The sequence below is a fragment of the Trachurus trachurus genome (genome assembly GCF_905171665.1).
Source record: "Trachurus trachurus genome assembly, chromosome: 9".
Lineage (NCBI taxonomy): Eukaryota > Metazoa > Chordata > Actinopteri > Carangiformes > Carangidae > Trachurus > Trachurus trachurus.
In genome coordinates this window covers 9,684,316-9,710,607 of record NC_139895.1, presented here as the reverse complement: position 1 = coordinate 9,710,607, position 26,292 = coordinate 9,684,316, and the positions used below count along the sequence as shown (strand labels likewise).

Sequence of the window (26,292 nt, the reverse complement as noted above, 5' to 3'; positions counted from 1 at the left end):
AGGGAGGAGCGTTATGATGGAGTAGTATGCCTGGCAGAGAGCTCTTAATAGTGCTGTTAACACTGAGGCCATAATTGTATGGATGAATCTCTTGTACGCACGAACCATCAGCGCTTAGAGCTACTACACAACATTTTGAGCCTCTTTTCGGTCAATAGATGTAATGATACGCTAACGTTGCTGGTAACTCCTCTACAATAATCATATAAAAAAGGAGCTGTTCAGTGCAGAGAAGAGTCTTTATATGTGCCACACAGTCCAAAAAATACACATTATAGCACAAACTGTATGATGACAAACCTATAGTACCTGTTGCAGGGCCATTACAGTACATAAGTATAGACAATAATAACAACGAGGTGTCCAGATGCTCATATATGAAAATAATTCATTATTAAAGCAGAAGTAAGCGGAATGTTTGTGTTAATATAAGTCTTAAATAGTTATATCTTCCGACAGCAATCACTTACATAGAGTGTTTGGTCCGAAACACGGGTCTGTCAGTCACTCTGCTCTGCTGTAAGCCGAGGAGAAAACTTTTCTTGTATCCTACAACCTTTATCCAATGAGGAGAGAGAACGGCATAAAGGGGCGGTCCTCTCTGTGTGTGCAGCCAAGGGATGTGGTGACGTAGGGACGAGGGGGGGGGGGCTGCTAACTCCATCTGCTGACAGGAAGTTAGCCAAAACGACCGGATCGCTTACTTCTGCTTTAATGAGGGAGTTTTTTTTTTTTTTGCTAGAGTAAAAAAGCTTTGTTTGAATCATGATCCAAATATTTCCCTTCTGTTCATTTGCTTGTGATCATTTCAACTGTTGGTTGAGCTTCAGTTTCAGTTTCAGTTTAGTTTATTTTAAAAGGGACAATGTACATTTATGAAACATTGTAAAAAACAAAAAACAAATGTAAATGCACCCGAGTTAGCTTAAAAAGCTAGTTTTCATCGTTAGAGGGACTAATTGTAAAGGGCAACCTTTAAAAAGAGCAACAATTAAATAAAATACCATATTGCTTGTTGTACGAGTTACCTTAACCGGTGATGCAGCAGTAAACAGACGTGTCCTATCACAGCACTTCAGAGGACGCCTGCCAGCCAGTCAGGGGAAGGTATTTTCTCTGAGATTGGTGAACCAGAGTGTACGGGTGTTGATGAGTTTGTATGACTTGTATCATGTACAGAGCAAACATGTTGGCGATTCAGCTACAACTCAGCATGTTGTTGTTTTGCTGGGGAAATCCTGGGTTTAGTCTTCCCTCTTAACCAGGTGTTAAGTTACTGTACCAGGGCCAGAGTTAGTCATATTTTTGGACAGGGGAACTTGAGCTGCCCCTCTGGCATGCGAGAGAAAATTATCAAAGCTGTATACTGTAGGGGGGGAAATGACAGGCATTTGGAGGCAGGTGAATGGACTGAAAACTACAAATCCCATTTGTCCTTGAAAGTGGTGCAGAGATAATGTACGTGTGTGAGGCCCTCCCCCTTCAGATCCGTCAGTCAGTGCATGAGGCAGTTCTCAGTGAATGTGATTGAAAGCATACTTAGAAAGTGCTGGTCATTTTCAACTTGTACTCCCGGTGGCTCGGCTCACACTCGTGATCCCAGAGGTGAGATTCAATTTTCTTCTGTGTTATATGTACTGTATCCTAATCAGTGTGAGACTTCAAGGGCATCACGGCGCTAACTGCATGTACTGTATATCTGGATTGAGTTTCTTTTGATTTTTATGCAAAAAACACAAGAGGGAGAGAGAGAGAGAGGGACGTGGTGGTGCTTCAGTGTATGAGTTGTAAGCTAATGGAAGCAAAGAGAGTCGGTGTTTACCAGCAGGCTGCTGGAGCTCAGCTCTTAGCAGCCACATGACCTTTTATTGCTCATTAAACTGCTGTCAAATAGCCACCAAATGGACAGTGAGACAACAACAGAGGAGATGAGCTTGGTGTTGTTGTGTACAATGTACCTGAGGAGAGGACTCGTCGCTTCATAACTGCTTTGTTTCATTCCTGAACTAACTTCTACCAAGGAGAGGTGACAGCTGGTGAATCGCGCTACATCATCAGTTGCGTATCTGTCAGAGCAGTTCAGTGTTAGTGTTACTGAAAAGTTTTTCACTCTACCTGGCAGGCCATCCTTTTTGTATCATATCTTTTTATAATACCACTATGGGTCTAAATGAGAATTAAATGAAGCGAAAATATTGAATCGAATCCGGCTTCAAAAGATGTGGAAACTCTTGTCATAATGAAACATGACTGATCTGAAACCAAACCAAAAAGGTAATTTCCAGACCGGTCAAGGTCGCTTACTGTAGTAAATACGAGAAACTCACTGAGAATGATTCAACAATTGTTGAGTATTCACTGTCATGGTGTCATTACTAGAGAGTTACAACTGAATGCCATAACTTTTTAGTAATGCGTACTGCTGAAAGGTTCTTTATCAATTACTGGGAAGGTGCAGGTCGTCTCTTGTGACCAAGCTGCTTCCTGCGGTTTAATGGACACACCATTAGTCCATTTAAAAGCCATAAATTCAAAGAAATTACATCAGTTCCCATTAAATATCATAAGAATGATATTTGCTATTGAATGGACAAGGATAGAAAACAAACAACCATCAGTACAGAAGCTCTTTCTGTTTCTCTGATGAGACAAATTACCTTTTTTTAATTCTGTTGTGTTCCTTTGACTTTTTTCTGACTTGTCGTTGCAGGAAAAAACACACTTGTACATAATAAGTTTAATGATTGCTGAATTTCATTAGTGCTTCCTGGTAAACAATCCCACGGTGTAAACATGCTGGAGAACCTAAAGGGAAGGCAGCCATGATTAATGTCATTAGTCACACCGAGTGGCTTGGTTCCTGTTGGTGTCTGATTCAGCCAAGAGCTCCATATTGTGCTGTTATGTGTTACTTGTACCTATGTTGTCACTGGGTTGGTTTTCCTTTGCAATTTTGCATATTTGAAATGAAAGATGTGCAATTTAAATTTTTAAAAGGTCGTACTGTCTGAATCTTTACATGCAGTATAGTAACTCAACGGTTGAACATGGCTTCTCCAGGAATAATGGCCATAATGTGCACAAGTCCATTTGTTCTGTTGCGTTTAACCTTTGACCACGAGCCCATCAGAATTGTCCATATGTGTCATAGAAGTCAATATCTTGAGTTTGTCTCTCTGTCTGTCAACGTCCTTCAGTGTTACACACTTCCCCTATTCTGGTCGTCTCAATAAAACAACCTTCGAGACTGACCAATGGGGTGTGACCACTGATCCCCCTGTGGTTTGCATTAAGTGTCCCATCTGTTCCTCAGTCAGCTGAAGCATTTATTATTTTTCTGATTAAGTTAATGTATACCTAGTCTTTGCCTTGCATGTATCCTGTCAATTATCAGCTCTGAAATACATTTTATATTCCCATTCAAGCTCAGAATCTGCCAATTCCCACTGTAAATGTTTCTATTTACTTGTGTGTTGGTGGAGTTTGAAGGTGGCTCAGTGAAACCTTGGTGGAAAAGTCTCGACAGTAAACGCCATGACTGTGCAGTAAGAAGCAGCTGCTCAAATACATTCATACACTTTCCTTGGACAATCACAGTGGATTTAATCAACACATTATTGAGTGTTCAAGAAAAGTTGAATCAAGGGCAACTGGACTTGATTGTTGATAAGTGGCGTATTCAATCAGAACTGAAGGTATCTACACCCAAGTCTAATTTCCCTTAGGGATGGGCATTTCAAGCAAAAGCACTATTTGATAATCACTGGGAACTATTTGACCACTCTTCGACAATTCGACTCTCATTTTAAATGCGTAGCGGCACCAGAGAAGAGTAAAATCCATCCATCATTTAAAGATGGAATCACAGACTGTGATGAGAAGCGGTACCAGACAATATTGTAATGGTACCGGTTTAATTAAGTCCTCATCAAGTCTGTTCTCCCAGCTTAAAACTATCTATCTGAATATTCTCTGGTCCCGCTTCACATCAAAGTCTGCACCTTGCAGAGTTTGCATTGCCCCTCAGTTGAATTTGTTTTTTTATTTAAAAGAGTTGCACAACTTTGAACTTTCTAATGGCTGTAAGAGTCTTTCCATATTTCTCCTCATTGTGCACCAGTAAAAACAATGGGAACATTTACATTTTTTCAGACAAGTCGATAGTCTCATAAACTATTCAGTTTTTTTTTTTTTATGATTTAATGACCATTTGAATATTCGAAAATCGTTGCCCATCCCTAGCCTGTATAACCATGATGACCAAATCTTCTTCCATGTTTTTCTGGAACATGATCCAGCTAACATGGTATACTATAAGATCACAACTGGCGCCTTCTTACTGCACAAACTGTTCAGATTCTCCCTCAAGTCTATAAAATGGTTGCAATCTGACTCGAGATGCAAGTGAATGCAAATAAACTGCGGTGGTGTTGCTGCAGTGGCTCAACCTTTCCTTTCCTTCCCTTCCCTTCCCTTTGACCTCGACCTCGCTCTCTCCTAATCTCTGCCTGTCTGTGTCCATGTGTGCTGCATCCAGGTATCAGGAGGAGTACAGTATGGACTCAACCAATGCCCAGTAAGTCCCTGGCAGCATCATGCTTGCATGGCATGGATTGTGACTGCAATGGTGAACTGTACACAGGACTGATTGGGAAATTTCTGCGAGCACCAAAGCACTGTTACTGTCATTTTTTCTGAATTTCACATGGATGTTAAAATATGTGGCCTTGTTTGTTTGGAGGTTGTATTGCTATTGTTATCATCAAAGTGGGAAATGATTGTTGTGGTAATGATCAGATATCCAGGAATATCTAATCCGTTTGTGGCTCCCTTTTCAACAGTTGTTTCAAAGACTCAAAGAAAAAACAATTAGCAGATCCTCTATTACTATCACATGAAATCCTACCACAACAAATGGTGAAAAGGCAGCTTGTTTGTGTGTTTTTATCAACTTGTACTCGGTGTATGATCTGATCTATCTGTCTTTTTGACTGAATGCACACTGATCCTCGTTTTGTCGGTAATGTGAAATCTGGAATTGACACATCAATCACGTGAGCGGAGGTGAAAAAATCTCCAGGCAAACTTAATATAGCTAAAGCTCACACTGGTGAAACATGTCAAGTGCTGTTACTGTGCATGCTGCTGAATCACTGATCATGAGATTGTGAATACCTCAGCTTCAGACGGTGGCGGTGCAAGTGTTGGAGTGTCAGCTTTTTTTTTTTTACCACATTCACCTCGGGGAACACTGAAATGCTTCAGTGATGCGAAAGCTGCTGAGATGTGGTGATGGAAACATGTTGAAACTGTAGCATGGAGGCCAAACTGTAGTTAGTAATTAACAGTAAATTGGTGTTTCTGTGAAAATTATGTTCATTTTGCTCTTTGACTGAAATGTTTTGCTTTGCTAAGAGATGGTACTTTCAGTGCTGCAAATGGATTTGTGTAAAATAAAAAAGGCAGCAGCAAATTTACATAATTCCAAGAGATGTTTTAAAGATACAGATCTCAAATTGATGAATGACAGCATCTGTCAGCTCTGTGTATGCAGGACGTCAGGAATGAATGAGTCTGCAAGAGTGGGAATGTCCACAGTAGTTACCGAAATGAAACCCCAAAATTCAAGTAGGATCCCCTGTGGGACAAGCCAACAGCGATGTCCCATGGAGGCTGACAGTGACGGGCTTTGACATCTGTCAATCAAGGAGACATATCACTTCCCCTGAGGCCATGATGTCTCTTGATAAAGCAGCGTTTGCTATAAGTCAGTTAAAGGGATAGTAGCATTTTTTTTAAAGTGGGGTTGTATGATCTACAAATACTGTAGCCCCTATGTACTTTAATTGCAGTAGAAGACTCTCTGCACCCGTTTGTTGTAAATCTCTGGGCAGGGCTATGGGCTGGCGTTGCTAACGGGAGGAGTGCAGAGAGTCATCTACTGCAATTAATGTAGTTAGGGGCTATTTGTAGATCATACAACCCCAACCCCACTTTAAAACAAAATGCTACTATCCCTTTAAGAAGAGTGTCAAACTAAATACCAACATTGTATTCCTGGAGGGATGTTGGGACCTTTTGTCTATTTATTTTTGAAATGACATTATATATAAAACCCACAATTTACTTGTTGAATTTACATTTGCTCGTGGTACAGTAATAGCCAAACTGCAATTAAGCTTTCAGCTGTGGTGCGTTGCTAATAGAGTGTGGTGTTTGTTGGGCGTGTGGGCCACGCTGCTGTTGGAGAATGGATTTTGATCCTTGGGGATCTGGCTAAGTGGTGATATATGCTTACAGCATACAGCTATACGCGCGTGTCGACATGCAAGTGTTTCTCTTCATCACTCTTATCATCTTAGGAAGTTTTATTCTGAGTGGAAATGCATGCTGACAGACCATATTGCATTTCGGGATCCGCACGATATGAATCTTGCACAAGGAAAAAAAATAAAAAAGGCTGAGGGCCGTGTGAGGCTCAATGTGATGTTAATGGGAATGATCATAAACATTGTTCCAGGAAAACAAGCTCCATCGCCACAATACTGTGCTGTACATGTGTTACAAGCATTTCTAATTTGTTTGCACTGTGCTGAATCACAACACTGAGGTGTTTGTTTCAGTGGCACACGTCAGGGGGTGAGGTTAGTTTGTCTTGCAGCATCACAGGAAATGTTGGTTTCAGATCATCAAAGCGTCAAACTGCAAGTGCAAATTCAGGAAATGACCAATTGCTCACTGCTGATATACACAAAATATAGAGCTGTGCATGTTACGCAGAGACAACATGTAACTGGACTGTTTATCTTAGCTTATTGAAAGAGAGGATCTTAGCTGGTGCTCACACTAGTTCACCTGACTCTTCTCACTATGGACACACTTGATAGCAAGACGTCGTTGGAAAGCTCCACTAGGTAGGAAACAAGCTTTTCAATGAAATCATGGAGAGTATACAATAGTGAAAGTACCTTAAAGACAGATGGGGTTTTTTCTGTAACAAAATGTGAAAGAAATGGTACCTTTATTTTTTAAGATTTTTTATTTTGAATGTAGTTTCTTATGCATAGTTATTATTTTCTGAACAGTTATGCTTCACAGTACATTTGCTTTGAAACTTTGAGCATAAAATGCTGCTTAGAGCTCCCTCTGTCAAAATATGCCTTGTTTTGTTCTAGTCTAGAAACATTTCAATTGGCATTTCCTACCATCATTTGGTTTTAAAATACAGTAAATTCACATTCACCAGGTGAGAACAACCTCACTGCATCATTTAACCAACATAAAAATAAAGCTCTGTTGGAGAGAAAGCGGTTATTTTCAGAGGCTTCTTTCAACATCAGTGATGTAACCTCAGGTTCACTTGATGTCCTTGCTCATTTTTAAGGATTTTCTTAAGTGCTTCACATAAAGATAAAGCCCGTGTCCTAAAACACTCGAGGTTTCATTCAACACTAACATGTGCTCTGTCAGGTAATGACCTCTTTGGCTTTCTTACATTTCTGTAGACTGTATCATTTCTTTTTTTACTCCGCTGAATGCCCCAATTCTCAGACAGAGTAACTTAATGTGCCATTTTCTGAGCTTCACACTATTTATAGTTTGATGCTGCAGTAGTGCTGATAGACTGATGCTAACTAAGCAAGTGGATCTCGTGCATAAACCCCCTTTTGTGGCCTTTATTTACTTTTTGACAGCTTTGCACTTTTAGTTCTTGTTCAAGGGCTGAAGTCTCTCTGATTTTCAACCCCACGGGGATGCGATGTGTAAAACAGCTCCTCATAGAGATTCAGATTTTAATATAATACGCCATCTAAATATTTGTCGTACACAAATACAGGCGAGCAAAGACCTTCGCTGTTCACACATACAGCAGCTTGTACGAGATTCCCTCAGAGGACCTGAAGTGACCTACACCTGCTCCCTCATCATGATGTTGTCAGTCCACCAGTCGCCCTCCCTAAAGTTCATTATCCCCCCTCCTCCCCCCCTCGCTCCCATCTGATTATGAACACAACCTCTCACGGTTTTCCTCTTGAGGTTTCTGGCTTCAAGTGTCCGTTCGACAAACTACTTTAACAGCTGCCACCACGGCCCATGTCTGGCCTGAAGCCCGTTCAACTATTTTTGAACTGCGATGATGAGGCTACTGGACAAAGAAGCGCCTTCGCCTCCACCAGGGGAAGGTTTGGTTTTTAGATGCAGCAAAAGCAGAGAATAACAAAGCGTTTGAATATTCATGTCCGAGTGCAATATTTTTAGATTCCCCGCAGCTTTTTTATCAGGCTCACATCTGAAGGTGGTGCATGGGAAATTTTCTATTTTCATCTCTTTCCATCATCAGAGGGGGAGCAGAGCAAACCTGCAATCACAAAACAATAAGAATAAAGCATGTTTTATTTTCCAAATCTTAAGTTAATCAGATAAAACACACTACAGTATGCAGCCTGTGTGTGTGTGTCTGTGTGCTGATTCTCCATCTCAAAGACTAGATCGTATCATAGGAAATGAAACATGCTTCCCTCAGGCAACCTCATCGGTCACAGATGATCAGTTTGATAATTCGCACATTTGTTGCTATGCCAGCAGTTGTCGTGATCATTTTATTATGGCCAGGCTACTTTATGTTGACTGTTGCACATTTTTATATAAAGCCTTCTACAAGACCACTACACAGGAAGTGTTTGCAGAGTCTGTTCTGCCGGAGTGGAGCATCGGCGCACAGTTTCAGATCTGATCTGTGTTGTAACTTCCTCCCACACTTCATATGATCATTTTACCCCCAGGTGATGTTCCACCAGGTTAGCTGATAATATTGCTCACCTATCGGTTGCCCCTGCACCACTCATACGCTACATATTCCATATGGTATAACATCTGGCAGCTGTTTTTTTCGTTTCTTTTTTTCTTTGTTTGTGTTTTTTCTTTCAGTGCTAGGCTGAACCCAGGCGTTTGAACGGCTCTCCCTCTGCCAGCGAGAATATCCCCAAGTCAACAAGCTGTTTGATGTTTATTTACAGAGTCTACAAAGCAGTTGTAGCCGCTCAGTGTCTCAGGCACGGGTGCATAAAATTGTAATCCAATCACTGGCAGGGGTCATGGTTTACCCTTGTGTGAATGTCTGTGCCGCATTAACGCTTCAGAACTTCAACACAGGTCCGACCCACAAGACCCAGTTACTTATCGTCATGGTCATGAAGTCATTGTGTACTCTGTCACATATTTTAAATGGCTGCAATATGATGTAGACAAGAGGCTCTTCATGTGTATATGGACCGGTTAGTTGAGGTCATGTGATGCATCTATTGTGTCTGTGCAAACACTCCTGGTTTATTCCTTTACTAACATATTTTAGTGTAAATAAGTGTCTCTTTCTAAGCTTAAAGGGATAGTTCAACATTTTGGCAATTTGGCCCATTGCCATCATCCCTATAGTTTTAGGAGTAGGTTCGTTACCTTTAATTGTCGGTGCAAGCTATTTTTAGAACGGCGGAGCAGAGCCGCGAGCTGCTCAGAGCTACGCTACGGAGGCTCATGGGATTTCTTGGTTTCCCTCATCAAACTCATCAAATACACAATCCAACAACTCCAAAACGCTCTGGTGGACAAGTTGTGACCTGCACATTCACCACGCTATGAGATAATAACAGAGCGTTACGAGACAGAGTTGTCTTCGAGGCAAATGCAGAGACTGCTTGCTGAAAAACTGCCCCCGACAGGACCGCGCATCAGCTGTTTTGCATTCATTTACCTCGAAAACCTAATCCTATAGGGATTTTACCAAAATGTTGAACTATCCCTTTAATAAGTTGCAGTCGGGCATCTTGGACGTTCAGACTGCTTGTGTTTATAGTATTTGACAGTTTGGCTAGTGTCCGTAGCTTGGCAGTGATGGGTTGCAGACTACAGAGGTGCCAAACAGAAGAGTGTGAGTACTTAAAAGGTAGTGCTCATCATGTGGATGAACTACAGCTGCAGTGTCTGGAGCCGTAGTTGGAGCTACTTACAGTAGACCCTCGATGGAAGATGCAGAGATCTTTATCATCATTTACATTCTAGTGCTTGTTAATTTTGCAAACATAAGTCACAGTAATGATGGTGCAGTAAGGGGCACAACTTTGCGGTTGTGGTTAAAAGCAAACGCTAACACTGTGGTCTGTAAAAGTTTGACACATTTACTGCTTTTGGCACAGCAACCTGTGCTATTTTACCACTGTGAATAAATATATAGTGTAGACTTGGGGCTGTTAGGATATTTGAAAGTGTTCCCTATAGACCAATATACACAACATTTCATTTTTTGACATTTTTCTTACACAATCATCTTAAACAGATAGTAAAAGCAAAGCTGGCCAGTAAAACAGGGATTTTCTTTAGGGCCCAACAGATAACAGAGTTTTCAAATAAAAATAATAATATAAGTTGACTTTTTCCCCCTGCTATTGTATTTATGTGAATAATTGATTAACTGGCTGGACTGATGAGGGTAACTTCCACATCAGCCCGTCTCGTCATGAGATTGTAGCGTCTTTGAGTCTGAGATAGGCTTATTGCAAACTGTTCTCAGTGGACTTATTCTTGGAACTCGTCCTTATTATAGTTTAGTATAACAGGCTGGTGGAGGAGGGAATAGTTCAGCAGAATTAATGTTTCTCATGAGTAAAGAGTATTTCCTTTAATTTAAGTCAACAGAGACTGACCAGGGAGTCTGTGTTGTTTATTCAACTAAACATATTTGTCCCCTCAAATTCTATAGGGCATTGAGTTTTATGATGTTGGATTATGTCTCGTAAAGTTTGTGTGTATTTATCTATTTTTTTCCCTTAAATTCACAGGACAGTAGAGATAGAGAGGAAATGTGTAGGCAGAGAGAGAGGGAATGACATCTACGGCCTGCTGACATCCCCTGAGCTATATGACGACCCAACTATGTGTGTTTTGAGAGAATATTTTTAATATCTGAATAAATAATTGGCAACTCAAAAATAGTCATTTGAGTTTTATTTAAGTCACCGAAGCTGTGGGGAGAAAGTTGCTGCTCACGTCATTCAATATGGATGAAAACACTCTCACACTGCTGCACTGCAGGTATCTCATCATCCACCCAGGGAGGCAGGGAAAGCCTCACATTAAAATATTATTAAAAGAAAGGAGATGACACATCACATATTACATGGTTATTATCTCCCTCCACCCACCCGACACACACACACACACACACAGACTGAATCTCAGTAGGTTGGCTCTGTCACTTTTTCACAGTGTTGTCGTCGGGGGCCGGTGCCAATGCAATGAGTTCGTTTTGGCACCACATTTTAGTTTTTGCTGCGTCCACATCTTCTATATTTAAGTGTAATTGCAGGTACTTGTGATTACAGTTTGTTCAGATCTGCTCTCACGTACGTATATGTGGTTCACAGATTTCCTGATTGCACCATTGGTCTTGATTTACAGTCTTTTACTGCAGTCGAGCTGTGTGTTTGAGTGTTGGGTGGATTATCGTGGTGCGTTTGGTTCCTATAGACGAGAATATTTCATTTTGTGTATGTGTTTGTGTGTGTTTGTGTGTATAGCTTCGCCTAATTCCGCATATTGGAAACGCACAGTGCAGGGAACATTTCCTGCCTTGGAAGCTGTCTCCATGGCAATGAGGGGGAGAGGGGGACTAACTAAGAGGAGGACGGTGGTGCATATTTCATCTTCTTTCTTCCACCTACACTCTATCTCCACGTATACATCCATACATACATACATACATCCCTCAGGAGTCGGCAGCTGTAATCACCCCCCGCTGCCCTGCTCTCTTTCCTCTCCTCCCCTGTATTCTTGCACCCTGTATTCATCTTGTCACATAAGGTAAGAAGGCTGTAAGGGCCGTTATTACTTAGCGCTCCACGTTCATTAACGACAACAAGCGCCCTACAGTACGGTTACTGTTAATAGACCTGTCCGACGACTACCTGCATTCATCTCAGCCGACCTTCGGAGGCTACATCATCATCATTTGTGCCGAATATGTCATCAGGTCAAGCCCCCTAAGCCTATTAAAGTCCATTACATCTGCTGGAAACTTTAATGGCTTTGGATTTGTCAAACTAACATGTCGTCACTGGTGGAAAACACCGCTGTTAGATTTGAAGTACTGTAGATTGTAATCGACAGTTCTCAATTATTAATGGATAACTTTGTGTCTGTGCTCATTGTAGTGTAAACCATGTTCTCACATGGTCAAGACCTAAGCGTTTAGCCTGTCTTTGATGTGGTTGGTTAGTAAATGTTTATAATAAAATACAGACTTACATTACTCAACTTCTCCACCCCCCCAAGTGTCTGTTCCATGCACCAATTAATCAATTCTGATCAATGTCCCAGGAGAGCAATTAAAAACCTGTATTCATCCGTTGTAAACTCTGGTTGTCATTTCTTTCCAGTGTGCGTACACAAGGGCGCCATTTACAGAGCATCAATGTATGAAAAATTAGGCCTCGGTCTGTAATATTCTGTATTATTGAACAAATACCACTGCTGCGTGTAAGGATTTAAATTGATATGTGTTAGCATCTGCGACTGTTGCATTTCTGTGAAGGGGAACTTTGATTAACTTCACCATGAATCATTATGAGAAATAACAGTTGAATAACAGGATGCAAGGCTGGTTATAAAAGTTGTTTTGCACTTCCTCAGCATTAAGTATCAAACTGTGTTGTAGGATCAAAGTTGTATTTTTGGTATTCTTAAACAGTGGGAACATTATGGAAGCCCGTTTCCGCCAGGGAAAGAAAATAAATATCCTCAATGTACTGTAAGTCATAATTATGAGATAAAAAGTTAAAGAATTATGAGATAAAATGTCAAAGTAAGGAGATACTGGAGCACAACAGGTCTAGGTATTAGGTCTTAGGTATTTGACAGAGATCTCGTCATTTTTTACTTTTTGTCTCATAATTTCGACTTTTTATCTCATAATTATGACTTTCCTTGAGGGAATATTTATTTTCTTTCATGGTAGAAACAGGTTTTCGTAGAACATAGCTGCACATCGTTGAAATAAAGGTTTAGTAGACAAACTCAGGTGTGGTATTGGCACTGGTTTCAGACTCGCAATGATACACATCCTGGTTGCAAACATGAATGACTGTATGGACCACAACCATCGATACACATCTTCTAGTGCTGTACTGTAAGTGATGTTGAATTCAACTCGTGTATGCAAGTGCAAACACATTTCATGGCCCCATACCTGGATATTATATGCTTGACTGGTTGTTCTGATGTAATCCCCTCCCTCTTTTTTTTTTCGATTATGTGTCATGAATTGTGCTGTGCATGTGTTGGCAGCGGCGCGGCGGCTCATTGGAGTGTTTCTGCACAATCACCTGTAATATTCACGCTGACATTTTATCACCATCCCCCCCTCCCCCTCCCCCTCCCCACAGGGTGCAGGTGGAGTTCTACGTGAACGAGAACACCTTTAAGGAGAGGCTGAAGCTTTTCTTCATCAAAAACCAAAGGTCAAGTAAGTACAGCCGAGCGGGAGCGTTAGTAGATTATGCTCAGAGCTAAACGAAGAAATGAAAAAGAATGATGTTGGAAATTGCAGCCAGTGATGATACATATCCAATTTCTGTCTCAGATGGGGTTTTTATATTATTACATTAACTGCCTCATTTTAAATGACTATTTTTTTGCATGTGTGTGTGTGTTTGTGCGCACTGTGGCCCAGCATGGACAGAAGTGCACGGCTCATTGGTTGCGAGAGGAGACAGGGCTGCAGTGTTTTTCCTCATTAGGAGATAAGACTGGCAATGCCACAACATCTCAGAAAGAGACTTTGGTGCGGCTCAGCGGTTTTTGGTGCATTGTGTCTGGATTGGAAGCTGTTCATTTGCATCTAGTTGTAAAAAAATAAATAAAAAGAATTGGATGCTGTGGGAGCTCTGTGTCCCTGGTAAAAACGTGTCGTTAACACATCCCTCGACCCTGATGACAAGGCTCTGCTGCGTCGTTGTTGTCACTAATCCTCCAGCAGTGTTTGACATAAAACGGCAGAGCCTTAATGAAAATGCCACACCAGGCTGCAGGGGTCTGTTGTTTGTGTTTGTCCAGCTTTCAAATCATTTTAACATTGACGCTGGGTTGGCTTCATGTGAAGAGGTCACGTCACAAGCGATTAGGTCGCTGCTGCCGAGGCTGATTGGGAAAATTGGTCAGAACGGCTAGCACCACCCTCTGGCCGGCAGGCATGTCTGCACTGCACACCCAAGTTTCCATTCTGTATATTTCCAACTTTCCAAAGTCCTTATCAGAATATGCTCGCACTTACTTAAACAGGAGATTGCGATTCCATTAACGTTATCCCTCAGGGCTGTATCTGTGTAATCCCAGCACTTATTCATCTCGCTCTGTTGTCCTGCGTCATATTACAGGTCCATGAAGGTGTTCGTGTTATTTATTTATATTCTTAGAGGATTTGCAAGTTGTGCATCGAGGGAAATCAGTTGTGACAAGGTGCCAGAGCAATACTGAGCCGCATTAGTCAGGCTTCGTGGGCTTCGACAGATATAGTCACTTCAAGTCTTTCGTGAAAGGCAGTTTATGTACCTAAACAACCGCTGTTCAGGCAGCATCAGCCTCCTAATGAGGAGAAATGTGGCAGCTTCTGTTGTCAGCAGCAGAACCTAAAATCCCAGAGGTGGTCATCATAACGTTGCAGGGACTGAGCATGAGGCAGCAAATGAGTGTGGGGAAAAAAAATAGGTGTGAGAAAATGAACAGAGTAGGTGTAGAGTTTTAAAACAAACCTAAAAATGCAAGTCATTATTGGTGAAGTTAAGCCAGAGGCAGTTTTTTTTTTTTTGGTAATGTGTCCCACATTTCTGTATCTGTCGCTCCTCAGGCCTGAGAATCCGCCTGTTCAACTTCTCGCTGAAGATCCTCACCTGTGTCCTCTACATCGTGAGAGTCAGCCTGGAAGACCCCGAGGATCTCAGTGGCAGCACATGGTGAGAGTCACGCAACTTGTTTCTTATGTCTAATGTGTCCATGTTTTCAGATAGTTACCTTTAAAGGGATAGTTCAACATTTTTGGCAAATTGACCCATTGCCCATAATCCCTATAGTGTTAGGAGTAGGTTCGTTACCTTTAATTGTCGGTGCAAGCTATTTTTAGAACGGTGGAGCAGAGCCGTGAGCTGCTCAGAGCTACACTACGGAGGCTAATGGGATTTCTTGGTTTCCCTCATCAAACTCATCAAATACACAATCCAGCAACTCCGAAACGCTCTGGTGGAGAAGATGTGACCTTCACATTAACCACGCTATGAGATAATAACAGAACGTTACCAGACAGAGTTGTTTTAGAGGGAAATTCAGAGACTGCTTGCCGAAAAACTGCTCCCCACAGGAATGTGCATCAGCGGTTTTGCATGAATTTACCACGAAAACAACTCCATCTCGTAACGTTCTATTATTATCTCATAGCGTGGTGAATGTGCAGGTCACAACTTGTCCACCAGAGCGTTTTGGAGTTGGATTGTATATTTGATGAGTTTAATGAGGGAAACCAATAAAATCCTATTAGCCTCCGTAGCGTAGCTCTGAGCAGCTCGCGGCTCTGCTCCGCCGCTCTAAAAATAGCTTGCACCGACAATTAAAGGTAACGAACCTACTCCTAAAACTATAGGGATTATGGCAATGGGCCAATTTGCCAAAATGTCGAACTATCCCTGTAAATTCTTTATTTGGAGTAAGATAGGATAGTAAGATAAGATAACCATATTCATTTTGTGGGTCTAAAACATACAATAAGTGAAAATGGGTCAAGATGAGTTGATCCTCGAGCACAGTCATGCAGAAGTTGAAGACTGTATTGTGCCTAACTCAAGCAGCTTTTAGACACATGCTGGGTTTGTTCTTTATGGTAACATGTTAGCTGATGGAAATGTTTCCCAGTGGGGATATTTCCACTCAATGCACACATTTTCATGCCCTTCCTATTTTTCCCCACCAGTGCCAGTGCCACGTGCCGGAACAACAGTTTGACAAACACATCCGACTCATCAGAAATCAAGTGGTACGTTTCCATCCTAATGGTATTTCATTGTAACAAGAGGTGAAATTCTAATGTAATAACTTGTGAGGAAAACCTTCTTACGCTTTTTGACAGGGGGCTGATTTTCTGGGTGAACAGAAAGGAGTCGGTATGGGCGATACAGGTGAGACTAATAAATAATACCGCCAGTGAAAGTGCACATAAATCAAATTCCCAGTGCATGAACTGAATGCCGAATTCAATCACAAACACCGGCGCCCATTTGGTTGATAAAAGAATTGCAGAGCACAGTAGTTCCTCGGTGAAGGTTGGTGAACAGTCAGAAGTGATGAGTTTGCAGTTGCTCGGCTCATTTAACTCCCTATCCCCCTCTGCTCCAGGTGACAGTGGCCTTAATCAGCTTCTTGGAGACCATGCTTATCACATATCTCAGCTACAAGGTAAGGAACCGAGTCCACAGTGCACAGTATTCCCTCTTTCATCCATGCTGATGTCTTGCAGCTGCCTGATCATGGCCCAGCAGTGCCTGTTTGTTTCATTTTTTGTGGGCCGACAGCTTTCCGTGTCCAGTCCAAGTCCCCAGTGCCAAAGAGCCTTTATAGACACGGGAGCTGGGAGTCTCTTGGCCTAAATTTAGCCTCAGACATCACACAGTCTGTTCCAGAAACAGGTTATGTAAAAAAAAAAATAGAGCTGGAACTGTTGGCATGTTGTGGCTTTCATTTTCAAGGTGCACTTCTGTCCTTGGTTCACACATCCACATTATGTATGTATGTGGAAAAAAACCTCACAAATAGCCAGGGTCAGTTAAAGTGTGAGATTCCTCTGCTGATAATGAGGCTGCACATGAAGCTGATTTTTGACCTTTAATGTTCGGCAACAAGCGGTATGTAAATGATGTGGACAACGTCTTACAATCTAATGCGCTACATCCAGGCGTTGCTGTTTTGGGGTTACCTTATGTCAACATTAAAGAAAAGCTCTGTGTCTAAATGCAGCAGGGCTGTTTACCTTGGGGTTTAAGGATGTGGGGATCAAACGTTCAGCACAGCACACACACACACCTGTCCTCTTAATGCTGCCCACAGCTTTTGAAGATCACGTCTGAATCCTGCCGGGGCCGAGGTCCTCCAAAGTATTGCTGGTTTCAAAAGAAGTTTCGCTTTGCTTTGAGATCGTAGCTTTTATGTTTGCTGCTGTGAGACCAGTAGTGGGTTAGGGTTAGTGTCTAGTGTCTTGAACATGTCGCTCTATAGCTTTCAGCTCCTTCCCCAGTGGTGGCCTCTAAAGTTTGGTCGTGGGTTTTATTAAATGCAATCTTTTCTTCATCTTTTTGTGTCTCACCGTGTCTCCTTTGCCTTCCCTCAGAGGGTCATGTAGGGACTCTGTGTTTACTACTGTGTTTACTTCACAGGGGCCAGATGCCTGAATTTCTTCTTTTCTTTTCTTTTTTTTTGATGGCACTGACTTGGAACCTTGTAAAAAGCTTTGTCACAAACTTTTATTTCCTTTATTGAGCTTTTTGATAGCTCCATCATAGACAGAGCCCACATCAGAGCTGCTCCTTCGTGTCTCAGCTGCTCTCTCAATACGCAGTGAGTTGGCTGCAACCAACCACTCTCTTATTTATGTATGTGCTGTGTCGTCTGGCCTCTTGAAGATAAAGTCTGCATTTTGCCACTGGCCACAGAGTCCTATCCATCTTAAAATAAACTAGTGTTGGTCCTCTTTGGTAATAGCTTATTATGATGCACATAATAAGAAACTTAAATTATATAACACATGTCTAAAAGTAGGAGCAGAGAAGGCAGCTTGCAGTAGATTCAAAGGTAATCTCCTCAAACGATGATGAATTGTGTTGATGACAGATTTAATTGGAAACATTATTAGAAGATCTTTCTTTATATGACCTCTTACACATTTGCTGGGCATCAGTAGCATGCTGCATTAACATAGAGTACATGCTTTGAATATCTTAAGAACAAAACCAGGTCAGGGAGGAGTGTTGTTTCCTGACCCTGCATTAATTACAGCTCCATTCCTGTTGTTTACGCCAAAGAAAGAAGCTTGTTTTTTTTTTACTCACCCATGAGAGTGCTACATGGACAAACTGACAAAACCATTTTCTTGCCTTTTATACTCTTTTCTTTGTTGTTGCTGTCGATTTAATTACACTTCCCTGTCAAACAATCTCACCTGTCACTGGTTCATTGACATATTTCTCTTCAATTTCCTTTTCCAGGGGAACATTTGGGAGCAGATCTTCCAGATATCCTTCATATTGGAGATGATCAATACAGTGCCATTTATAATCACGGTGAGTCATTAACTTAATCAATCGATCAGTCGGTCACTGTTCCCCACAAAATTGTATTTGCGCAGGTATCTCGATTTAGGCCCGAGGTCATTTTGTTATTGGATTGTGCAGAACAATCCAATCAGCTTTAATGACTCCATACAATTTGTACCAGATGCCGGCCTTAACATTTACCATCTAAATACCCTTTATGACAAATTGCCAATTTTTTTCTTTATCTGTGTTGGGGATAAAGATTTCCTTTTGTGTCTTCTGGTATGTTATCTGATCAATATTTCACCCATGTTTCTCTCATTTTCTACAGATCTTCTGGAAGCCATTGAGAAACATATTTGTCCCTGTATTTCTTAACTGCTGGCTTGCCAAAGGTGCCCTGGAGAACATGATTGTAAGTCATTTTGATATTTTTTATTTTCTATTTTCTCTATTGCACCCATTGTAGATGTATTACAAAGACAGAAAGCAGCATGGGTTTGGCTCACAGAGGGAAGGAGCATTATTCATCCTGTGGCAGCCATGTTGGAGGTCTCCTCAGCTCAGGAGTTAAGACCGACTGAAAGGGCTGAGTGGCTTTATACAATTTAGCCGTCTGAGCTGAATTCAATTGACCAAGGGAAATTCCTCCGTTCTTGTTAGCTGACACTGTCTTTTTGTGAACACATCTAATTTGTGCTTTAGCCAACATCATTCGTTTCGAAGCTAGCGTGCGACACGTTTAGAATTACAGTAACACTGGTTACTCTGATAAATTCGCTCGCCGGCTAATTAGTTGGCTAGCAAAGCAAACGGCGACCATTTATTTGGATTAACTGAGCTGACTGCTGTTTGGAGAAAAGATAAGAGTGGTGAGGGATGGAGGCATTTTCACAATTACTTTAAAATGAAATGAGTCCAACTCAGGCCAATTACTAAATAGATGTACATTTATAGCACAGCAAGTTCTGACAGATCTTTACATAGAGAATTAGATTGATTTGTAGCTGTTGCTTTAGTAGCAGAGGGTTTACAGTAGCAATGCATCAGCAAAGCGTGCAAATACTTTATACACTGGAGACCTTTGCTGAGGTGATGATGAATTATATTTATCGGGGTACTGCAGCAGCATATTTTGGACGAAAGTAAACCCAAGATCAAGGTAAGCCAAACAGAAGGAGGCGAGTGCAAGCTAAACAAAACAGGACCAAACACTGCAATGCAACACGGAGGGAAACAAAAAGAAATTCAGTTTGCACCCTTGGTAAATCCCACAAAGTCACAGAGTACATGGGATTCAAAGCAAATTAGGTGAAAAGCGAACTGCTGTGGTGTATGCTGCTCTCGCTGCGATGCAGATGAGACCACGACAGAGTTAAAGCCTCATGCCAAGGCGCTAGTTTGGGCAGATGGTTGAATCTGGGGGCCAAGTAGACCAGAACATGGAGAGGCGGCGGTGGCAGGCAGGAACATGCTAACAAGGTGTGAATGGAAATGAGTCGTGAGCTGCTTATATATTTCAAGATGGACAGTATGCTAATGTGGGAGGAAGCACAATATGGATTAAGTACAAACATGCGGTAATAAAAATGGACGGAGCGGCGTAATTTTATGCAGTCCATCCTTGTCATATCCTAACACAGAATCAATGCAAGTGAAGGCGGAGTTAATAAATATGAGGGCTGGATATTTCAGCAGCGTTTTACAAATGCAATTTTTATTGAGAACATAAAGATGTACATAAATATAAAGATGGAAAATTAATGGATATGTTGGTGAAATCTGCCTCTTCCTCCTCTGTCCAGAATGATTTCCACCGTGCCATCCAGCGGACCCACTCTGCCATGTTCAACCAGGTGTTCATCCTCATCTGCACCTTACTCTGTCTGGTTTTCACCGGGTGAGTGAACGTCTCTCCTTCCTTGTGGCATTAACCACAGAAAAATGTATCTCCAGCCACAGAGGTTTTTTTTATTCTGGAATCATCCTGTTTACTGACCCCTCGCTGCAAAATTTGGTCCCTGAAAAATTCATGAAAACTATCTGTGATGTGACAGAAGAAGGGAGATTGAGATTTGACATTTGGAAGCAGGTTTGTCATCCTCTTGGCTCAGTGAAGGAGTCGGATGAGCACAACTTGTATGACAGAGTAAAATTAAACTGAAAGACAAGAAAATGTTAAAGGTTGGAGCTTTTTAATATTACATGAAAAATCTCCTGCACACTATCTCCACTTGCATCAGTTTTATTTCACAAGGCCTTATGAAGGTCTTCTAGACCGAAATGTTAATAAACCTGATGCAGTGTGCGAGAGTTTTCTCTTTTGAACTTCGCTGGCCTTTCGGTCCGCTCCGATGCACCTGTCTGTCTTTTGAGGTGTGCATAAGTTTTTCTTGTTTGATATTATATGAAGATCAAAGAACTTCAAGGGCTTCAAGAACAAATGGCAAATCTAAAACACAGTGAACAAGAAAATAAAAACAATCCCTTGGATTTTATCATCCTGAAGTTGGAACTGAGCTGATAAGAGCGAGGAAATGTGCAGAAACACTAGATGGATATCAGGTCACATGAGAAACCATCAATAAGAAAATATGACAGGAACAAGGGAAATTAAAGGAAAAAGGTTTCTGACATAAACGGCCAGTGCTTATTCACCCACCCTTCATTTTTATATGCGTCGTAACTTTCTACTCTCATAATTCCAATTCATTTTAATCAGAGCTTCCTCTTCTCAGACCACGGCTCCTTGGCAGCCTTCACGAGCCCTTGGCCAACACCCAGCACCTCCCTCATCCGCTAAACTCCAGTGCAGTGAGACTTTCTCATCCCCCACTCGGCCTCAGGGTTTCAATACATCTTCAACTTATCAATGAAAAAAACATACACACACACAAACGAATAGGCACGGGCAGTGAGGTGGAACTGACAGAGCAATCAGCGGCGTCACCTCACATGACATACTGAGGAGCCTTAGCGATATTGACTCTGGTGCCCTTTGATCCCGGGGTAAATTGAATTTTGATATGCACTCCTCCAGTCTAAATCATAACACTGCACCGGATTCCCAAATTAAAATATCTCCTCCGGTGTTTTATTTGGATTATCTTCATCCGTGTCTGGTGTCGGTGTATAATCCCCTCTCTGTTCTCCAGGGCCTGTGGGATCCAGCACCTAGAGCGAGCGGGGAAGCACCTGACCTTGTTTGATTCGTTCTATTTCTGCATCGTCACCTTCTCCACCGTGGGCTACGGGGACGTGACGCCACAGATCTGGCCGTCCCAGCTGCTGGTGGTCATTCTCATCTGTGTTGCCCTGGTGGTCCTCCCACTGCAGGTACTGACGGACGCCTTAATGAACTAATTACACAGCCAGAGGAGTGTAGAGTTAGTATTGTTTTCTCATTGCCCTTCTCTACGTCTGTCCTTTGCTTGACAACCAAGTTTGGCACAAACATTAATTCAGACTTAAGGATGGATTAATCCGATTTTGGTGGTGAAGGTCAGTGTGACCTCACACAATACTTTTTTTTAGCTATAACCCAAGACTTCCCACAGCAATTATGACAAAAGTTTAAAGGGATACTTCACCCAAAATCAATAATTCACCAGTTTTCTACTCACCGTCATGCCAAGGAAGGGTCGGAGAACTTTTGGAGTCATCAAAACGCTTTTGGAGTTGCAGGGGGGGTCCGGCTGGCAACGGATTTTCATATATTGGCAGCGGATAGTGCTCACTTTTGAATCGTCCAAAACACACACTATGAAACACCCAGATACCTCCATACTGCTCGTCTGTACTGACCCAAGTGGAAAACCCAATAGGAAAAAATTAATGTGATCTCTGTTTTTAGCCTTGTTCAGTGGCTGCGCGAGATGCGCAAGATTTGCTGCCAGATGTTCTTCCATGTTTACATCATACATCCAGTGGTTTACAACGACCAACGAACGTCTTGCAGCAAATCTCGCGCAACAACAGAGCCACTGAGAGCTACTGCTACAACAAGGCTAAAAACAGAGCTCAAATTATTTTTTTCCGAACAACTTCAGGACACTTGGGTCAGTACAGACGAGCAGTATGGAGGTATCTGGATGTTTCATAGTGTGTGTTTTGGACGATTCAAAAATGAACTCCATCTTCCGCCATTATATGAAAATCCGTAGCGAGCCGGACCCCCACTGGAACTCCTAAAGCGTTTTGTTTGAAAGTTCTCTGAACCCTTCCTTGGCATGACGGTGAGTAGAAAATTGGTGAATTAGCGATTTTGGGTGAAGTATCCCTTTAACATAGATGTTTTTTTAACAATATTTTTATTGAAAATTCAAGCATATATCAAAAATATACATCAGTGTGTACACATATATATAAATCCCCTCATGCATTCACATATTTGCACAGAGAAATAAAACAGTCCCATATAAAAACAAACCTTTAACAATATGTCAACCTCTCCAGCGAGGATGTGTCACCAGCTCGCTTTTTTTCATGTCATGTGATGGTGGTTCTACATTTTTCCAACAAAAGACAATTGTTCTTGTATGGCGAAATCCAAAACGATCATTTTCGTTTGTATGGTTGCATCGATAAAGTCTTCTTACAGACATGTAACCTGAGACCAGTCTGAGTGCCAGAGGCAGATAACATCTGGGCCATCCATCCTTGAGTAAATCTTGTGTCTGTCTTATCATCTGTAGCTCTCTGATCCTTACGGGTCTATCAGCAAACATTCACTGACATTTGATTGTAGCTTTCACAGACTGGCAGCAAATAAAAACCTACTTAAGTGCTTCAATCTCTGACGTCCTTTTCCTGCACAGGAAGGCTGCAAATCTCATTCATAATTCAGGCCGCGTCCTGTCGTTCCCTCCCTGCTAAATCCACCTGTTGTCCGTGTTGTTTATTTTTTTAGACCCCAAACACGTTTATCACCTCAAGTGTTTGTACAGTAGATCTTTTACTGTCCCTGCTGAGCAAATTCAGTGAGAAATAGAAATAGAAACTCCTGCTGCTTACAAACTACTGCATCAGCAGCTTTCACTCACAGCGCTCAAATTCCCCATCTGTGTCCAGAGAGAAAATCCATCCCTGTCTCATTATTTATTCGATTCCTGTTGCTTGTGACATCACGCTGATAATGTTGTTGTTGTTGTTGTTGTCAGTTTGAAGAGTTGGCATACTTGTGGATGGAGAGCCAGAAGTTGGGGGGGAACTACAGCCGCCACCGCGCACAGACGGAGAAGCACGTGGTGTTGTGTGTCAGCTCACTGAAGATCGACCTGCTGATGGACTTCCTCAACGAGTTCTACGCTCATCCCAGACTACAGGTACAGTAATGTGGAAACACAACACAAATAGCCATATAGACAATAGATTTGTGTTTAGATGTACTAATTTGCCATTTTCCCTATTGGATAAATACAGAATGAATTTAGATTTTTCAACCATTACTGTGTCATTTCAAAATGCTAAAGTATTGTGTTAGACCATTATAAACATAAAAAAAAAACATCCCAGGCATCATCAGACTTGATTTGAAGATTCTCAGTCATTCAGGTCATGGTTATCCCAGAGAGGTGGAAACCCTCACTGCTTTTTGGAAAGACTTATATTAAACCAGCACACATCATCTAAATATATTTAAAATAAATAAATAAGGTAACACTTTACTTGAATAGGTATTCATAAGATTGACATAACCATGACATAACAGCTGTCGACATACTTATGACAGCTGTCGTTAAGTGTCATTGTTGTTATGAGAACTTGACATCATTTTTAAAGTTTGGCAATTAGGTCTGCTATGGCAGTTTAAATTGTATTTATGTCAAGTTGTCAGAACAAAAACATCTCAAACAATGTCAACTTTGCATTAAAAGTGACATAACTTACCGAATGACACTTAACGACAGCTGTCATAAGTATTCATTGATGTTTATGACAGCTGTTATGTCATGGTTATGACAGTGTTATGTCAATCTTATGAATACCTATTCAAGTAAAGTGTTACCATAAGTAATAATATTGATATTAATAAATAAACATGCAGCTAAACCTCTCAATCTGCTCACTGTGTTGAGGGTTTGGTTGTACATTTCTGCCCTCATGAGTATTTTCTATTTGAGCCGCTCCCTAGTCAATTAGCAGTGCATGAGTCTAAGCAAAATTTTGTTGCTTATTCAGTCAGGAATAATTATATCCATAAGAAGGTGGATTTAAATGCAGGTCCTTCCTTGTGTGTCTTTGTCACGCAGGACTACTACGTGGTGATCCTGTGCCCGACGGAGATAGACATTCAGGTTCGCCGTATCCTCCAGATCCCTCTGTGGTCTCAGCGCGTCATCTACCTGCAGGGATCCGCCCTCAAAGACCAGGACCTGATGAGGGCCAAGTGAGTGAAGGTTTACCAATATAGGCAAACACATAAAAGCAGACTAGAAAACATGCACGTAGTTATGTTTCAGTTGTGTTTTTGGCAGATGTGAGAGCTTGACGGTGCATACTGATGCTGCAGACTTCAGACTTTTTTGTTTATTGCTGACATGCCTGATGAATTCAGTACGATCATCTGCCCGGGTTTTTATTTCCTTTTCTTATACCGAGTTCTTAGATCAATCCTTTGAAGCTTCTTGAAAGTTTTGAGTTTCAGTTCAGAGCTTTTTACTTTCTATTTTAGATGTAAATATAAAATAAAAGCAAAGCCACTGAAGTGCAGCAAGTGTGAAATACTTTCAAGTCCATTTGGCTGCCCCTCTGCTTGCACATCAGTGTAATGGGATTCACTCTGTATTTTAGCATCTGCTCGCATCAAAGGCCACATACATAGACAACAATAAAAACAAAACAAAACTGAAAGATCCTGTTGGAGTATGTTCAACCTGCCAGTCTTGGCTCAGTTGATGCAAAATGTTGCAGCAGCAGCATCGACAGTTTGCCTCTCGTGGCTTGATGCTTGCTTCAGGGGAGCTTAACACTGGCCATGTTTTTTTTTTCCTGCAGCTTTTTCACTGCCTGTTGTGCTGTGCTTTGCTGTGATGCAGTAAAATAGTCTGATTCTACACCGTCGTGTTCTGGTGAGAAGTTAGACTCGTACATTTGTCCAGCCGCCCGCCCCTGCACCCCCCACAACGTCTCCATAAGCCCCTTCTTCAGCGTGCAAAGTGATGTGCAGGGGATTAGATGCTATGGCAATTTCACGCACTGATATGTATCAGATAAAATCATCCAGCCAAGTAAACCTCGCAGACACTTTGGCACTGCTCCGCTGTAAGATCGCTTTGTAATCATTTCCTATGGTTGTCTTAGTTTTATGTAATTTCATGCAATATGTGAGTTTTCAGTCACAAAAGAACAGTCTCTACTCTCCGTGATGGCAAACACTGCCAGCGTGTGGTTGTTAACCTTTTCAGCCGTCGTCACGGGGCATCAGTGCTCGTCCATGTCTAGTTTTTCTTCCACACATTGGTCTGTCTAAATGATAAAACTTCTGTTTGGTTGAATGAGCTCTCTGCAGTCACCAGTCCGTGACCCTGCCTGTCTGTGCGTCTTTGTTTTTCTGTTTGGGCTCTCTCCACAGGATGGACGACGCCGAGGCCTGTTTCATCCTGAGCAGCAGGAACGAAGTGGACCGAACTGCCGCTGTGAGTCACGTCAAAACGGATTTATCAAATAAGTTGTAAATCCTGTTTCATTTTCAGTAAAAACCTGTAAACATGGCAGCGCAATTTCTCTTCAGTCTTTTCTTCCTCTTCAAAACCAACTAAGAGGTTTGAGATATTCAGATTCAGAATTTTCAAAGGAGTCACTGGATAATAGAATATTTTTCTTGTCCCACAGGATCACCAGACAATTTTAAGGGCCTGGGCTGCGAAGGACTTTGCTCCAAACTGTCCCCTCTACGTCCAGATCCTCAAACCAGAAAATAAATTTCACGTCAAGTTTGCCGGTAAGTGTGTGA

At 41.7% G+C, this 26,292-nt stretch overlaps 1 protein-coding gene across 1 annotated transcript in view; it reads left to right on the top strand.

The window, feature by feature from the left end:
- LOC310991924 (potassium channel subfamily T member 1-like) overlaps positions 1–26,292 on the top strand; it is a gene marked incomplete at its 3' end in the record, with an annotated part of 79,893 nt that overhangs the window by 28,386 nt on the left and 25,215 nt on the right. Inside the window, exons 4-16 of the mRNA XM_083979852.1 lie at positions 13,434–13,513; positions 14,894–14,999; positions 16,007–16,069; positions 16,163–16,211; positions 16,429–16,488; positions 18,291–18,365; positions 18,670–18,753; positions 20,144–20,238; positions 21,494–21,674; positions 23,498–23,662; positions 24,590–24,726; positions 25,912–25,975; positions 26,172–26,280. Of these exons, the coding sequence (XP_083835978.1) occupies positions 13,434–13,513; positions 14,894–14,999; positions 16,007–16,069; positions 16,163–16,211; positions 16,429–16,488; positions 18,291–18,365; positions 18,670–18,753; positions 20,144–20,238; positions 21,494–21,674; positions 23,498–23,662; positions 24,590–24,726; positions 25,912–25,975; positions 26,172–26,280 (1,268 nt within the window). The remainder of the gene's footprint in view (positions 1–13,433; positions 13,514–14,893; positions 15,000–16,006; positions 16,070–16,162; positions 16,212–16,428; positions 16,489–18,290; positions 18,366–18,669; positions 18,754–20,143; positions 20,239–21,493; positions 21,675–23,497; positions 23,663–24,589; positions 24,727–25,911; positions 25,976–26,171; positions 26,281–26,292) is intronic.